Source organism: Apteryx rowi, unplaced genomic scaffold (assembly GCF_003343035.1).
Source record: "Apteryx rowi isolate R43461 unplaced genomic scaffold, aptRow1 scaffold_222, whole genome shotgun sequence".
Classification (NCBI taxonomy): domain Eukaryota; kingdom Metazoa; phylum Chordata; class Aves; order Apterygiformes; family Apterygidae; genus Apteryx; species Apteryx rowi.
Window position 1 is genome coordinate 1324184 of NW_020448553.1, and position 17270 is coordinate 1341453.

The 17270-nt window shown below is 36.6% G+C and overlaps 1 protein-coding gene across 1 annotated transcript in view; it reads left to right on the forward strand.

The window, feature by feature from the left end:
- NEBL (nebulette) overlaps positions 1–17270 on the forward strand; it is a 91287-nt gene that overhangs the window by 61084 nt on the left and 12933 nt on the right. The window contains exons 24-25 of the mRNA XM_026064960.1: positions 2191–2283; positions 4798–4926. Of these exons, the coding sequence (XP_025920745.1) occupies positions 2191–2283; positions 4798–4926 (222 nt within the window). The remainder of the gene's footprint in view (positions 1–2190; positions 2284–4797; positions 4927–17270) is intronic.

Below are 17270 nucleotides of genomic sequence, written 5' to 3' on the forward strand. Positions count from 1 at the left end.
AAAAAAAAAAAAAAAAAAAAAAAAAGCAGTGATCTCCCTGTTCATGGAATGTCCTTGGCAGCCAGGAAAAAAATCACAGACTGAAAAAACTATGACTCTCTTGGGGTTTTTCCGAGCTAATAAATGTTCAACCATTTAGGAAAAAGAACCTCTCTGTTAGAATCCATCTGGTGGGTTTTTAAAGAATAATCAGTGAAGCTGTAACAACTTTTTCAAATACCTGATTGCTAAAATTAATGCCTCTGCTCTGGAAAATAGGCACTGGTTTTAACCATGGTAGTACATTCTAAAGCCATCAAAATTAATTCTAACTGAGCTTTGGATTTGTGATTTAAATCATGATTCTCACGTGAGTTTAAGGATATTTTAAATTGGCATAAGTAAACACAATGTTAAAACTGATTGATTACCAGGATAGTAAAATCAATACAAATTAATGGTAGCTGTACTGATGCTCCCGTGAAGCTATATTTGTTATTTTTTTTACCTACGAGTGTATGATTAAACAGGAAAAGCTGGGAATTCACCAGTTCCCCCACCCCTCCCATGCCTGTCAGTGCTTTACATAGTTGCATAATTTATCACTGTTAGGACTAACGCATAGTTTATCAAAAGACTGTATGTTGGCTTTTATTCATCTTGTCAAGTGGGAGTTAGCACCATACTTCACCTTATGGGAGTTGCAGTAGATAACACATAATGTACATACACTGAATATATTCTAAAGCTGTGGGATTTGTTTTATTAGCTATGTCTGTTCTTTCCATTGCCTCTAGGCAATTAATCATTTGAAACACAACATATTTTGGGTCCCCATAGTCCTGCTTTACCTACCAACACATCATTTAGCTTGGTACCACTCAAACGAGCAAAAGGACCAAGTTGGGAAGACAATTATTTTGCCCACCTCCAATTTATTGAGTAAATCTTGAAGACAAGTCTGCTTGTGAAGCAAGCCACTAGTAGAAAGGTGTGATCTGATAGATTTATGCTTAAGCTGATTTCACTTTACATCAAAGTTCTATTTTAAACTGGTTTGGGGAGATTAAATGATTATTATGTTTTTAGATGGATATGACTGTTATATATAGTACAGATTGTTGTGAGCAGATTAACAAGTCTCACTGTAGCTGGTTATGCATTTGCTGTAAGCCTCCTTTTAACCTGTACAACACTAACTATTTGTTAAAAATTTATTATAAGCATAGTTGAACCTGTATTCACATTTATTCTGTGTTTATAATTTGAACTTGGATATGTAATTAATTGTTTCTTATGGTTTCTTTTTTCTCTAATTATCCAGTTCAGACACGTGAATTCCAGAGATATTTTTAATTTATTTGTATGAATTAAAGCTGAAGATGTTATGGGTACTCCTGTTATTGAATTCATAAAATGACTTCCAAAAATGCTTTTAGATAGTGGGAAAGTGGGGCAACGTTAAGTCTGTGTCCCAGAAAACTTAGATGCTTGGAAGACAGAGGGAATTAAATAGTTAAAATAGAGAAGCATTAAAGGTGGGATTCATTTTACCCAACTTTAGATGTCTACAATGCAGATTTCTACAGCTAAACTTGTCACCCTAGTCCATTTTTGTATTAATTAAGGAGGATAGATACTTTTGAGTTTTAAACGAATTGAGCAACTTTAAGAAGTTTATTTTAGGATAAGATGAACTATGCCCCTCATTCTGCAGATTAGGCTGACTCTCCATTGTGTGCAAAGAAGGGCCTATAGTGACTACATCAGCTGTAATGATGTTTGCTGCTGATATCCACGTGGAGCAAGAATCTCACCCAGGATGCCTGTGCTGTTGGTGGGCTGGGGAAGTCATTTTGTATCTATCTCTGATGATTTTGATTCTGCTAGTGAAGAAGAATACTCTTATGTGTTATTTAACTTGTTTCCGTTTATTTAGACTTAAGAAAATATTATGGTGATATTTAGCAAAATGAAAATAAAAATTGGGAAAAGTCTCCTTAAAATGATATCAGCACTTAAAATGGATGCACCAAGTTCTTTTAAGTAGGAAACTAATGCTTTCTGGTCCTCTCAGGTGAATATTTAGATGTTTTAGTTAATTCCTATATAAAGGAAATTGTTTGGTCACTAATTTTTAAACTCATTCCTTTCATGCTTTTACTTCTGTTGTTGTTTGTCTGTCTTATCATTTCTGTGCTTTGGGAAAAGATCTAAAAGTTTGGCGCACAGATCCTGGCTCCATCTTCGACATTGATCCTCTGGAGGACAATATTCAGTCTAGGAGTCTGCATATACTTTCTGGTATTGCTTATATCCTGACTTTTCCTCAAATCAACATTTTATGTTTATGAAACTAAGCTGATACAGTAAATTTTCAGGTCAATATGCCAGACATGTTTTATATATATGTTTTCCTATATATAAAACTGTAGTTTTTTAAAAGCAGTGTTTTATAGGAACTTTAGCTGTGATTGCATGTGCAGATAAGAAATAGTGGAAGAAATTTTATCCTAAATAAGATTTGCTCATGCCAGTTAGAAATAGTCAGTCATTTAAAAAGCATTAACCTTCTTTGTCCTCATTATAATTAGGGTTTTCAAATAGCTGGACCTTACTAAAATTTCAGAGATCTAGAAGGTGGTTTATTTATAAAATTGATTTCTTCTCTGTGCAAATTTGGTTTCTGTGGCACATGATATTATGCCTTATGCTATTGCTTGTATCTTTCCAGGCATTCATAATTTAAGAATAGATAGAAAAGGCGAGAAGTTAATGTAATAATAGGCAATAATACTTTGGTTCAGAAAGTATTTTTTTGTTTTCAGATGTATTTATTTTGAGTCCTAAATTTTGCACATGTATTGTCTTTGCTACCAATACTGATATCTTAACTGTTTTTTTGACTGTCATTCAAAAGTATTTCTGCATGCATGGCAAAGGGAAGCAGAGAAACTTTGGAAAGTGCATTTTGTTATTATTTAAATCAAAGTGAAAGCAAATTTGCAAACTAGTCCTAGCACATTGAAAGCCTTGGGAATTACAGGATGCAATTCCAGTCTCACTGAAGCCAATGGGAATTTTTTTATTGACATCACGGTGTTAAGAATTCGTTTTGGCTCTTCTTTGAGAATATGCATTAAAGCATGTCATGTTAAAATGATTTACTTTTTTTCTTCAATAGTTCTACTTCTATGGTGTTTTTATTTTTGAATCATGTCCTATCCATTAATTACCTAAAGGCCATTCTAAAATCCTCTGAGGTCAGTGGAAGGATGCCAAAGGCCTTGGATCTGATCCTAATTGGTGGCCAGACTTTTTTTTGAATCCAAAGCACTTTTATTTTACTAGAAGACTGTCAGTAAAATAAAAGCGTTTTTTAAGACCTGTGCATCCTAGAATGCTTTATAATCTTCCTTTAAGTTTTCCAGCTGCATGAAGTGTATTTGAAATCTTTTCATTTCTTAAATACATCTGTTGTTTCATACATATGTACGTCTCATATGTGTCTATGCATTTGTATTCATCTGAAAATAAAACTGTGGTTAAAAAAGAAGAGAGATGAGAAAATTGAATAAAGGATTTCYGACTTTCTAAAATAGGCAGTCTGTAGAACATCTTCTTGAAAAAAAGTATGCTCAGTTTAGCAGTCACTCCTGTATCTGAATGGACTGAGTTTGAAAATTACTAAAGAACACATACTAGCCTGAAATACTCTGAATCAAGTTTCAGACTCAAGCAAATTTCTCTTTGAGTTATAAACCTCAGATTTTTTTTTATGAAAATATTTATACAACCTTAATTGTAATAAAGAAAATAATCATCCAGTGAGCAAGGTTTCAGAAATAATATGGAAGAATAAATTTTTTTCAAAAGAGTTAATCATGTGATCATAGATGAATTATTATTGAATAATAATAAAAAGTCACTTGCAGCTGCATTCATTGCCATGGTAAAAATATTAATGAGATATTATGGATGACATTTTTTTTATCTTACACAGTTCCCTGTTCTTAATTTCCCCTCAAGCTATATATCTTTTAATTTTTGAAAAACAGATATGTCCAAAAAACACTTCAGTATGATTTCTGCTTCCTTCTGGGGCTCAGAATTACAAATGAAAATTAAATGCATTTTCTGTTATCTATTATATATCAAGTGCATTAAAGAATAGTATTTTAAACCTGGTAGCATACTGCAGTGATACTGGTCCAGTGTCTCCCTAAGTCAAGGACTGGCGTGGCACAGCTTCATACTGTGAAATGCTGTTTCTTAATCAGCCTGGTATAAAACTGTTCCCAGAAAATGCATATTATTTTCATTCTTATCACTGCAGTGCCTTGGCATTCTGCAGTGGCTAGTATTTCCTAATCTCTTGTGATTTCATGGTGTTTTTGTTAGAATTTGCAGGTCATTTTCCATGTAATTAACAATTTTTTTTCCAGTGAAAATCTAATTGAAGAAAAGACTCAGACTGTTTTCTGACTAGGAGAATTATGTATGTGTTGGGATAAGGAAACATTTAGATTTTCCATTGGAGACATTTCTCTGCTTCATCTTTGTCCCATTTTTCTTCAATATATCTATCCTACCTTCCCCTTCTGCTGTTCTTTTAAAGCAGAGGATGAAGTTGTATCTGAGTTTAAAGCAACCTTTTGAACTAACAGTGTTAAAAAATGGATCCAAAATTTCATGCAATTCACTTTTCTCTCATTTTAAAGCTATCAATATATTAATATCAATATTTGCAGTGGGTATTTTTCTTGTTCTGCTTCTGTCATGTGTTTACTGTGATACTCTTTCTTTCTACTTTTGTAGAAAGAGCAAGCCGTTACAGTAAGCAGTATTTACATTCTACCAGTCTGGGAGACGATAAATCAGATGGTTCTGACACGAATCCTACCTTTTCTTACTGCAGTGAGATAACAAGGCCATCTGATGAAGGAGGTATCCCCTATTCCCACCCTTTTTGCTAATAACACCATCACAGAGTGTTGAGACCTACAGGCCTGTATTAACTCAAGTATCCTTGTATAGTCACAAGTCATTAGAACCTGTGTAAGCTATTGCACTGACTGATTAAAGAGGCAAAGCAAAATCTCAAGCCTGCACACTTTTTGCATGCCATTATGTTATTTCCTGTATTATATTTCACCATCTTGGGAACTGTGTCAGTCTGAAAGCCCTACTAACTCCAATTTACAGTGATTAAATGAAAGTGTCTTTGTGTTTTTGCAAAACTTGCATTAATTTTTTTTTCCTCTTGAAAGACACAATATAACTGAAAAAATACACCTTTCAGCTGGAAAATTTAAATTTACCTTGTGATTTTCAATGAGCAAATAAACCATATGATAGTGTTTGAGTGACCAAAGTACTTCCCATATTAAATGTTGCAGGTACTTGAAGCTTTTGGTTTCCACCCTAAAAGGAAAAGTGTATCAATAGGAAAGATTGACATCTTTCTACCATACGAAAAGTTTCATATACTCTCAACAGTTAGGAACCAGAGTTAATATTCAGCTGGGAAGCTGGTATAGTATGATATTATTTTACATAGATTAATATTAGAATATTTTGGCAAACCTGCTTTCCCAGATACAAAACCATGTCTTGCATCTGTCTGATGTGATAGATTAGGACAGAATTTATGAGAATGATGAATAAGGGTTCTAGTCATCCCAGTGGAATTAAAACGTATATTAGACTTAACTGGTGAATTGTGAATGTTCAGAAACATTGTGCTGTAAATATAATTAAAAGAAGAAATAGCGATGTGATCTCTGTTTCTTAATTCTGGAAGAAGGTGCATTGAGAAGGTCATCCAAAAAGTCAAAAAGTTACCAAGGTGGTTTTGCGTGTGTGTGTGTGTGTGGTGKTTTTTTTTAAGAAGAGGTCAGAGTAAAGATACAGCTACCATTTAGTTACCTGGGATCCTTGGATTACCCGTGCTTTTAGAAGATTTTAAGACATTTTAATTGTAGACTGCCCGTTTACATCCTCCCATTCACCAGAGTAGTATGTTACTATGTTTGCTAGTGTTTAGGGAGTCTACATTGTGTTAGGTACTGTGTAGATACATACAAGCAGCTCTGATTAAGAAAAGGTGACAAAGAAAGTGTTCAGATTGAAGAATACTGGCTCTGAACAAATCAATATCCATGTCTTTGACTGAAGTGGAATCCCTTATATCCTATCTGTCCATCTTTATTTGATATTTTAGCTTTATTCCAAACTCTTTGAAATGATTATAGCAAAAACATGCATTTATGCCCCTCTCTGTCTTGATGCAAAGTAGACTTCTCAGTCCACTGCACATTGTCCCTAAATATCCACTGATCTTTTTTGGCTCTACTCCAAGCCATTTTAACACTGCTTTGTCAGCTTGATTTGATTGTTAACAGATATTTTTTATTACTTGCCGTATTGAGAATAGGAAATGGGCTTTATTTTGCTGGTTGTCTTAGCATTAGCAAGTTTGCTTTCTATGTCTCTTTTTAAATCTATTGTTATGGAGATGTGTGGAATAGATCCTTGCCAAGATCAACATATTTTTGCAATATATTGTTTCCTCTCTTGACCCAGCTGGTTAGCCAATATCTGAGTGCTTGTAGACAGTTTTCCTTGCAGGAGAGAAAAAAATGCCAGAGCTAAGTACTTTGACACAATTCTGATTATTTACAAGAAAGGTATCTAAAGGCCCRTTTCTGTGAACACACTCCGAAACAAACAGCAGAAGATAGCGTCTTTGATCACAAATAGCAACCTTTTTCAAAGCAGCATTCCATCCAAAATCTCATTTGTCACATAGCCAAAGGCCCTTGACCGTTAAAGAGTGTCTGTTAAGGTGCACCACAGTAAATGAGAGCCAAACTCATTTTGCTGAGATTTCACTGCTGTTTTTCACCGAGTTTGTACTTTTCGGTCTCGCAATGTTTCTCACTGGTGATTGCTCAATCTGATGGTGCACCAATATGAAATACAACTGGAGACCTGTGACCAATTTCACAACCTCTAAATAATGTCTTTGGCCTGTTTCATTATGTTTCAGCTGCTTCTAAATTGTTCCATTGCCAATTTATTCTGTAAACTGTTACTGATTTTTTGACCAAGAGCACAAATCTTCACCTATCCACTGGCACTGCTAGTGGTGTCTTTCCTTAGGTACTCCTTCCAGCCCTTATCTGGGTTCTTGACTATGGCTTCATCGTAAACCTGATGTCAAAGGCTTATCCTAGATCTAAATAACTGCCTCTGTTGTCCTGAGGGAATTTTGGTAGCAACATCACCAGAGGCTACTCAGGTTGTTTGCTAGAATTTCTTCTTCCTATTTGACTTCCTGATCATTATTTTAGGTGATGAGGTTAAGCCTCAACATCATTCTTTGTAATTAATTGTTGCCCTAACAAAGATTTCCTTTTTACCTGCAAGCCATTCTGTAGCACTTCCTAGAAACAATTGGCTGCCACATTAATTCTTCTTGCAAAATTTTCAGCTATTGTTCAAACAGCTATTTTCAGCTTGGCTAAAGAGGAACAGAAGCTACCAATGTCTCTCTTTCAGTCCTGCTTTTTACACTGGTGTAACAGCTTCTCAGGCATGGAGCTATTTAGTCATTTTTGGGAAGGTCTTTCAGATTATTTTAGTGAGAAGAAATTGAGATATATGGAAGTTAGATTTATTTCTGTTTATAAAAACTGATCAAATCCTTCTTTGCAGAACACTGTAGAAAGAAAAGCAACAAGAGATGATTTCTTTGCTTTCAATTCAGGTCTTCCTAGCCAGCACTGTGCCCAGAAGATCTCTCAACCATTTTCTAAGGATTTCATTATAAAGTTTTTTCTCTCTCCTGATTTTCTGTGCTGCCATACACACTGTTTTCTCCCAATTATTTTCACGCTTACCCTCTTGCTCCCCTTCCTCCCCCAAGAAGTAATGTCTTGTCCTGGTTGTTTGCATTCAGGCCCCCAGGAGAAGACTATATGACTCAACTCATATTTCAGTCTTGCATTATTTTGGACAATGGTACTTGTATTTCAACCATCTGCTCTATGGAGGAGACAATTATCTCAGTTTTACATATATTTATGGAGTTTTCATTTCTAATGACAGAAGGAAACACAGCTATCGCCTAATTGGACTTCTTGGTTGACAGCCTGTACAGTTTTTCTCAGAAGATGCGCTGAAGCATGTATTTTTAGAAAGATATCTTCTGTTATTTTAAGGACTCAAAATAACAGTGAATCTCTTACTGGCAACTTAGGTCGATACATGAAAATGGCATTCAGCTCCCTCCATGTCTCAAGACTGTCTAGTTCTGTTCCCCCAAGGTGAGAGTAAAAATGCTTGAAAGTAGCATAAGTTCACAACAATATTGGAGATTAACTTTTTTTTTTGAAAAGCATGTTATTTTGCAACAATTTGTGTATATATATTCTTCTCAGTAGTTCCATCTCTGGAGACTGAGGAGAGGAAAGGACTGTTARCACTGGAGTGTTAATGTGTGGTGGGATGTAAGATATAGAAATGAATTTGTGGTGTATGATCTAGTGCCAGTCATGCTCAGTTGCTCAAAGGCATATGTGTGCAGTTATAGACAAAGAATGGCAAAATAAAGTGAAGGCTGCAAGCAAACATTTATGATTAGTTCATATTTTTCTTCAAGCCCATTGTTAGAAACAAAGAAACAAAATATTACAACCAGATGAAATTCTGGTTTAGGATTAAAATGTCAAGCAATTTAAGTGTTTTAGAGCATGGAAACTTGTCGTTAAGAGAGTTGACCTACATCATCATCTGTCACCAGGGGCCACTCAGCTACTACTAGAACAAATTCTAGGCTTTGCCGTGATGGCTAGAGAAGTGACTGTGCACATTTGTGTACTACTAGAAGAGAGTGGCCTGATGATACCATTACTTTGGTCACTTCCGTTTTGCATCAGTCTTTCGCTCATTTTGAGGTGAGGAATTGCTGTTGGTGTTTGGAATGAGAAGACCCATGCACACTGGAAGTTTCACTGTTACTTCACTGTTATTCTGTCTGTCTCTCTTTTTTTTTCTTTCCCTGTTTTTTTTATTATGCAACAATTCATGTCCACATTTTGTTTTCATTATATTTCAGTGAAAATATTTTCTTTAAGGTTCCTCCTTTTGTTTTAGTTATCAAAGTCTTTTTATGCGGCTTTCCTTCCATCCTGTTTCAACAGCAGAATGTTTTAATTTCACTTTCCAATATTCTTCCTTCACTCAGTTTTTATTTTAATTATCTTTCAATTTATTGTATCTCTGTGGGGCTGTTTAGCTCTCTCCTGTTTTTCTTTGATTTAAGTCAGAAGGACTTTATTTAAATATTACCAAGTTTGTTTTCAGTCTGAAGGCTTCTACTTTAAAATGATCTTAGTGATCATCCTGCATTAGATGAGTTCGACTAGTTTTTTGCCTGATATACCCTTTTTTCCTTTTAGTTTAAATCTTTTGGGTTGTTTTTCTCCCCATTTGCTTTTAAACTTTCTTTTCTTCATCTTTTCCAAGTTAATTGGTGTCCATCAGCATATAGACATGATATATATATGTGTTTTCTTACCACTTCTTCAAAGTTTTTCAGTGTACTAAAGTGCCCGTTTTGTTCTTATTTTGCTCATATTTTAAATTGAGTATAATCTTTAGATGGAGAGAAGTCAGAGGTGAATATCAGGTCCCTTCATTCATGGATGRCGAGATATAGTATTGTTACTCTGCTGGGAAAAAAAATTGATTTCTTAGTTATTTTCTAAGTCATCATCATGTTATATTAAAACCTAGGGAAAAGTCTTTCTTCAGGAGGGAGCAAATCAGGTTTGCTCTACTCCAAATAAGCTTTGATAGGTCACGTAGGATAGGTCATGTGGATATTAGGACAGAATTTCCAAGTGTCTTTTGTTGCATTTTAAAAATGAATGCTAWGATTTCCATGTATTGGTTGGTGCCAGTGTGTTATTTGTTGGCCTCATAATCACTATACAGCCTTGTCTCCTTGAGCCTAAATTCTTAAACCTAAGATGTGGTTCACCTGCCACCAGAAAAAGTAGTGAGAATAAAGATAAAGAGGTCTTGAAATAAGCTTTGAGGTCTTCCTTTCTTTATTCTGATGAAAAGGGTCTGCAGCTAACACTTGAGTCTCTCACTATTGCTTTTCCAGGGAAGCTGCCTCCTTTCACTGACACTGGAAATCCAAATACACAAATTTCAACTGAAGTCTGAACACAGCCCTGCCTGGAGCAAATGTAGACCCTATGTATTATTGTATGTTACTAGCAACAGCCTTGCACTATGTACCAGCACCTGCAAGGTGCTTTTGCTGCTCAGGCCTGACACGGGGAGAATTTCAGGGAGAACTCCTTCCCTTCCCTGAGCGCACAACAGTATTTGTGGCTCTGTATCTAAGATACTTGTTTGTAGGGTTTGCCTTCCCACTTATACCACAGAAGCTGCTACAACCAGGAATTATGCTGCTGCTTTTGCTCCAGGTTTGTCTGGTCAGAAGACAGACTAGTTAGGTGAAATGGAGGAAAAAACGTCTGTTTTCTCTCACTGGATTTACAGAGATGCTCCCTGGTACCTGGACCAGGCAGTCTGCTTGGGTTGGGACTGTGGTAATACCCTTCTGTTGTACCAGTAGATAGAAGAGAAGGAAGGGATCAGAATCTGGATCCCTTCCTTTCTCTCTCCTTTTCCTCATTTTTTACTAAAAACCTCTTGTTTTGAGGGTGGAAAAATTCACCATTAGTAAAAGACAAGTCAAAAAAAATGGAGGAAATAATGTCCTACTGCTCATTAGATTGTAATAGAGACATCTGTCTTCCATCTCCAGGTTCAGTTGGCAGGAGCACAAGGCAGAAATCCTTCACCCCTCTTCATATTCAGTTTCTGAGCTCTGTCATTTTAGGAGGTCAGGCAGAATGACACAGCAGTTATATTTTCTTCTGTAGCAGCCAAGGAAGAATGGGTCTTTTATGTTAGGAAGCTGAATTCTGTTTCCATAACGTTGTTCCCTAGAGTCCAGTAATCAAATATGGCATTTGGAGGGAGAGGGATTGTAGATTTCACAGGAAGAACTTCACTGGCTTTTGCAGATTTCTTGTCCCCTTTTAAGTGTATCAGCAGGCTGCACTACCACAAAAGCCTGAACACATCAAAACAGAATGCTCTGTGCACTCCCTCTTGGTTGGAGTCACATACATCCTTTTCTTATCCACCAGCTCTTACATCTGTTTCTGAATTTTTATTTTTATTTCAGACTAGATGGTGCTTTGGTTTTGCTTCTTTTACATTTAAGCCCCCAGCAGATTTGCCAGCCTGAAAGCTAATGTGTGGTGAAAATGGTCTTTTTCTACTGAACAGCATCATGGTAAAACTTTGTGCTTTTCCATCCTGGCAGACGCATGATTTTCTGGTTTTAAGTGTATATAGTGGTACAAATGCTTGGAGTCAAATTATAAATACCTCTCTAATAAGCCTATTGTAATATTTTTGAACTAAACTAATTACTCTTCTGTGTATGTAATATGTACACAACTGCTTCATATCTGTTTAGTACCTATCTAGTACCACAAATTATTTAGCATAAGCAATTTTCATTGTTTAGAGAGTTTACACTCCTTCAAGATTGCTGACTCCTGGTCTTCCAGTCTCAAAAATATATTTGCCAGGATAACTTATTTTCCTTTATAGAGGTTTGCTGTAATGATRCTGTACCCCAAAAGGAAAGAGATTGCTTGTTCAGGCAGCAAGACAGAGCTCTTTCTCCTTTGAAACCTGCACCTTTCATTTGAAGGAGGTATGTTTTGCCCTTTCAGCTTCTGCCTCCTGTCATGCAGCAGTTCCTAATGTTCAAAAAGGAGTAATTTTTGTTTCTGATTAAAAAATAATGATGTTACAGGCAGAGGACTTTATGAAAACAGTGGGAAGTTTCCTGGTGTTGGAAAAGTAATACTTTTTCACCTACRGATTTGAGGTAAGAAGGGAAATAAAATGCAAGGTTAGTTGTGAAAGTTCAGATTTCAATTAGAAACAGGCCGGATGTGTTCTTTATATATGTGCTAACTCCCAAAGAAGATTCCGTGAAAAGATCTCTGACAGTGTTTATATGATCTCATCTCCTCTGAATAATCCATTTCAGCCTTTTAAGATGAGTAAGTCTAGGAATCTGGAATGGTGACAGTGGGACCACTTTTGTGTATTACAGCAGTTTTATCTAAAATCTATCTGTCGTAGTCTGGACTATCAGACTCTTACATAGTGTCCTCTGATTTTACTGAGTGCTTTGTTAATGCAAAAATTGAGAGAAACGAGTCCAGAAAGCTAGATTTCATTCTCTTTCACTACAAAAGAACTAGGAACTATCTAAAAATTTTGGTTTGTAGTGTGAAACCTGAAGCTTTGTATGGAACTCTAAAGCGAGCGCTAGATTTTATGTTCAGTTAAACTTTGAGTGAGGTTTAATTTTTGGCTCTGAGAATAAAATTAAATATCCCACATTGCTTGAAATACATTCAGATAGAAATTGTGATCCAGCTGAAAGCACTTTTTCATTCAGTGTACGTTCACTGAGGGTGAGTTAACATTCCAGGGAGAGCTTTACATTTCACACTTCCAAAGTGTTTTTTGCTTAGACTCCCTCAGCCTGTATTTGATTCCTGCACTTCTCCCCCACACCAGTGAGATTTTACAGCATAAAAAGGCAACCGCCACACACCCCAGGGAAGATGAATCCAGGAGACATTCCATTTGCAGTTTCTGTAGCCTGGCAGCAGTTCAGGGGATCCTCCTCCTGTTTGCCCTACTGGTTGTCAGAGTCTAATATTCCCTTTTCCTTTAGACAGCTGATGAGCAGAAGGTGGAAGGGAGATTAAGTGATTCAACAGCTTAAGTGTTAATGGCTCCCTTGCCAAGCAATTGTTTCAGTTGTTCAGTGTGGTCCCTTATAGCAGCTTTTGATACTCTTCAGAGAATTTTATCTCCAGCAGACAATAAATATCACCAGTAAAATTATGTGCAGTCATTTTCTTGATCTGGGTTCATACTGTCCTTCCCCCATTGCTCAGATTGATAACCTTCATTTTACTAACTGTTTCCATTTGTGAGAAAGCCTAGAGCAGAAACCTGCCTGTTCACAATGCAAGAAAGAATTGCAGCTTTCTGTGGTACACTGTGGCCCCACCAGGACCTAGGATGACTCAGGCTAGCTTTCAGCCTTTTCGTGCCTTCATAAGCAAAAGGATGTGGTGTGGCGTGCAGGGAAAGGCAAAGCACGTTGTACTCTGTTTTCTCAGCTGACATATGCTGCAGTTCAGGTGGAATGTCAGCCAAAAAAGTCAGCTTGTGATAAGGTCTGYTATGTCCCTGACACTAAATGCGTACTGCAATTCATAGTCAGAACTCCAAAGCAGGAGGCTGTGTGATTTGTATTCCAGTTACAATAACAGTAAGAGAAATGGGGACACATATAAATGTTATGGTACACCTGCTGCTTATAGATATAAAGGTTAAACTCTTTGGACTCTGTGGCTAACAGTGAAGACTAATTCCAGTATAATATTATAGCAATTGCTGCTATAATCCGTACAAAGTGAATGAGGACATCTGCTTTATATTTGAACTGCTAGAACAATTCCTAAGACATAATATAATGTATAATATATATGCAGAAGTATGTATATTAGAGGTTGTAGAGATGAGAGTATAGTCAGAAAAATCATGTTCACAGTCCAGATAGGTAAATGGGTCTACCAAAGCAAAAACAACCAATCAGCACCTCCTCCCCCGTAATATTTGGTATAAACTGTCCTTCAAAAATGCAATCCCTTCTCTTCTAGTCCCAGTAACTAATTCTTTTCACCTTAGCTTGAATAGACTATTTAATGCATTAAATCTGTTTTTGTGAGCAAAATGAGTGAATTAACATCTATAGAAGATTTTGTGGCTGAGTATTTGAAATGTTACTTTTCCTCAGTTGCACTAAATTTAACTGTTTGAAAATATTCTGTGTTCATGATAACCCTGAAACAACATTTTAAAGTTTGAAAATGGGGACAAATAGGAATTCATTTTTAGGTTTAGAAGCCAAATAGTTGAGATGGTTTTATTTTTACAGTGCTGTAGGAACTGGCCAGTGGGATCTGGAAGCAATAATAATGTTTTGCGTTTATTTTAGTTGAAGTGAATTGTTACAACTGTCCATAAAATTCTAAATATCAGATATGACTTCATAAAGTTTTTAAATTTATCCCTAGAACAACTGTTTGTGTAAGTTTAATGAAGAGGATAGCTTTTGTCATTCATTCTGAATTCTAATTTTGTGTTGTGTTCACTTCTACATTTTCCCATTTTTTAGCTAAAACCACAGAAATGTGTCAGTATGTGTGAACGTTGCAAGAGCCTCTTACTACATTTTTACATGCTGGTAACCTTCTGAAACATTTGGCTTCTTGAATTTCCTAAGAGATTGTGTTGTATCCTATTTTAGAACAAACACTCTGTTACCTATAGTGTGAAAAAAACTTGTGTTTTAACTGGCTACAGAATCACAGAACGGTTGAAGTTGGAAGGGACCTTTAAAGATCGTCTAGTCCAATCCCCCTGCTCAAGCAGGGTCACCTAGAGCAGGTTGCCCAGAACCCTGTACGGACATTTTTTTGAATATCTCCAAGGATGGAGACTGCACAACCTCTCTGGGCAACCTGTTCCAGTGCTCAGTCACCCTCGCAGTAAAAAAGATTTTTCCTCATGTTCAGACAGAACTTCCTGTGTTTCAGTTGTGCCCCTTGCCTCTTGTCCTGCTGGACACCACTGAAAAGAGCCTGACCTCATCCTCTTTACACTCTCCCTTCAGATATTTATACACATTGATAAGATCCCACCTCAGTCTTCTCTTCTCCAGGCTGAACAGTCCCAGTGCTCTCAGCCTCTTCTTGTATGAGAGATGTTTCAGTCCCTTAATCATCTTAGTGACCCTTCACTGGACTCGGACCAGTTGCTCCATCCCTCTCTCATACTGGGGAGCCCAGGACTGGACCCAGCACTCCAGGTGTGGCCTCACTAGGGCTGAGTAGAGGGGGAGGATCACCTTCTTCCACCTACTGGCAATGTTCTTCTTAATACAGCTACTACAGCTGTCACCGAACCACAGCTACTGTGGAATTAAATCTATTCTGCCTATTCGAACCTTGATGTTTATGGTCTTATAGTCTCAAATGACCATTCAAAAGGCATTTTTAGAAAGTTGTCACCGTTTCCTGTTCATCAAAATTTTGYTACTGTGCTAGGACAGGACTAGCTCATGCTCTTTGCAGGCTATGAGATAGCCGCCCCCCACCTCACTSCTTAAATGACACATTCAGAGGCAGGGACTCTGTGGATCATTTGTGATGCTGCTTCTCCTGCTAGGAAAGGTCAAGACTGGATGTAGGTAATACTTTACAACTACATGATGCTTTACAATTACCATAACGTGTTGATCAGAGAGGCTTTTGACCTGTGATTCAGTGTCCTGCACCCCCTGTTCCTCTGCAGTAATGATGCTCTAAGGAATATCCACAAGCATTTCCTAGCAAAAGTCTTCCCTGTATTAACAACTTCTGCCAAAGAGGGTGGATTTTGAGTTGACTGTCCTCTTTAATTTTGACAGTAGAAAACTGAACATCCTGGCTTCCTTTCCATTTTCTCTAGACTCTGACAATTAGTACCTGCTTGTAGACTTGACTTCTTGGAGACTCTGCTCTCCTGGGCTTTTCCTGAATATAGCACTTTCCTGCAGTTCCTCTGAAGGGGAATGAAAGCAGTATTACTTTTATTTAAAGGAAACATATCCATGAGGTTAGAAAAGAGACTTATTTGCAGTACAGAGCTTTAGACCCCCCTTAGAGGGGCCAGAAAGGAGCTCAAGAAATAGAAATTGCTCTGTATTCCTCAAAATRCGATGAATTTAGGAGAAAGTCTGAATGACCAGACACAGACCGTGATGTACTAGAGAGCCAGTTTGCCAGCTGTTCCTCCACTGGACTGGCTAGTACTTCCCAAATTTCCACTTTTCCTGCTATTGGATGTATGAGGGACTACTTACACAACGAAGACCAGCATGACAAGTGGTAGTATTATTGGCTGTTTATGAAAATCAGGAATTCCTGAACGGATGAAGTTTTTGTGAATCATGTTTAATCTCTGGAGAGAGAGTTCCCCCTAAAAGGAAAACAAATTAATAAATAAAATGTAGGATTCCATGTGGCATGAACACATTACATGTTCTTTTGTCATTCCTCTTAAAATTTCTTTGTTTTCTTTGACATATATATAAACAGCTATGTGTGATCTTCCTTTGTAATTTCATTCAAAATCAAATTTTAATTTCTTATAATGAAACTGCAGTAAGAGTTATAATTGTACAACTCTGCATTTCCCACAATAATTTACTTCAGCTTACATGGTGGGTACACTTATTTAGGCTTAATTATTATTAGCTGATTTTAGAAAACCCTGTTATAAGAATAATGGTGCTGAAAACAGTCTATTAGTCTGTTCATTCATGACACTAATGAAGTTTAGTTTAAATCATTTTATTTTATCCATTGTAGTATATTAGTAGGTAGCCTTGAGAATACAGTCGTTATTTGATTTTTTTTTTTGTATCATGAATAATTAATGTTTGTTATTTTAAATACAAAATTACTAATTTTGTTGAATGTTTTTTCCCCAGAGTCAAATTTTTCAATGATTTTAAGATTGCATAGATTATTTGTGATTTTTTATAATTTAGGTTATGGAAACTTCCTAAGGTTCTAATGTTCTGAATTTACCACAGACTCCAAGTAGTTATGTGCTTCAGTTCTAATGAGGTCAGTGAACATGGCAGATATTTATTAGCACCCTGTGTGAATTAGGCCGTATTTTCAGGTTGTTATTTCAACAACCTAATTATATCTGAGTTTGATACTCCAATTTACTAACTAATACTGACTCCTCTGATGGATAGTACTCAGACAAACTGCTGCTTCTGACAGAGCACCACTGAGAGCAGCAAGCCTYGTTGTTCAAACATCCATGAAAGCAGCGTAACTCACAAGTAAAGGGCAAGAAAAAGAAAAAAAAAAGAAAAGAAATGAAGAGAAAGTTAGTGTATGCACAAGAAAAAATGCCAAGATGCCTTACCATGTTGTTCTCCACCGTTCTAAAAACAGCACTGTTTTGTATCAGATCTCACCACCTGCAGTCTTCAGGTTAGTGCTTTTTATATGTTTATGCAGTTTGACCTATTCTCA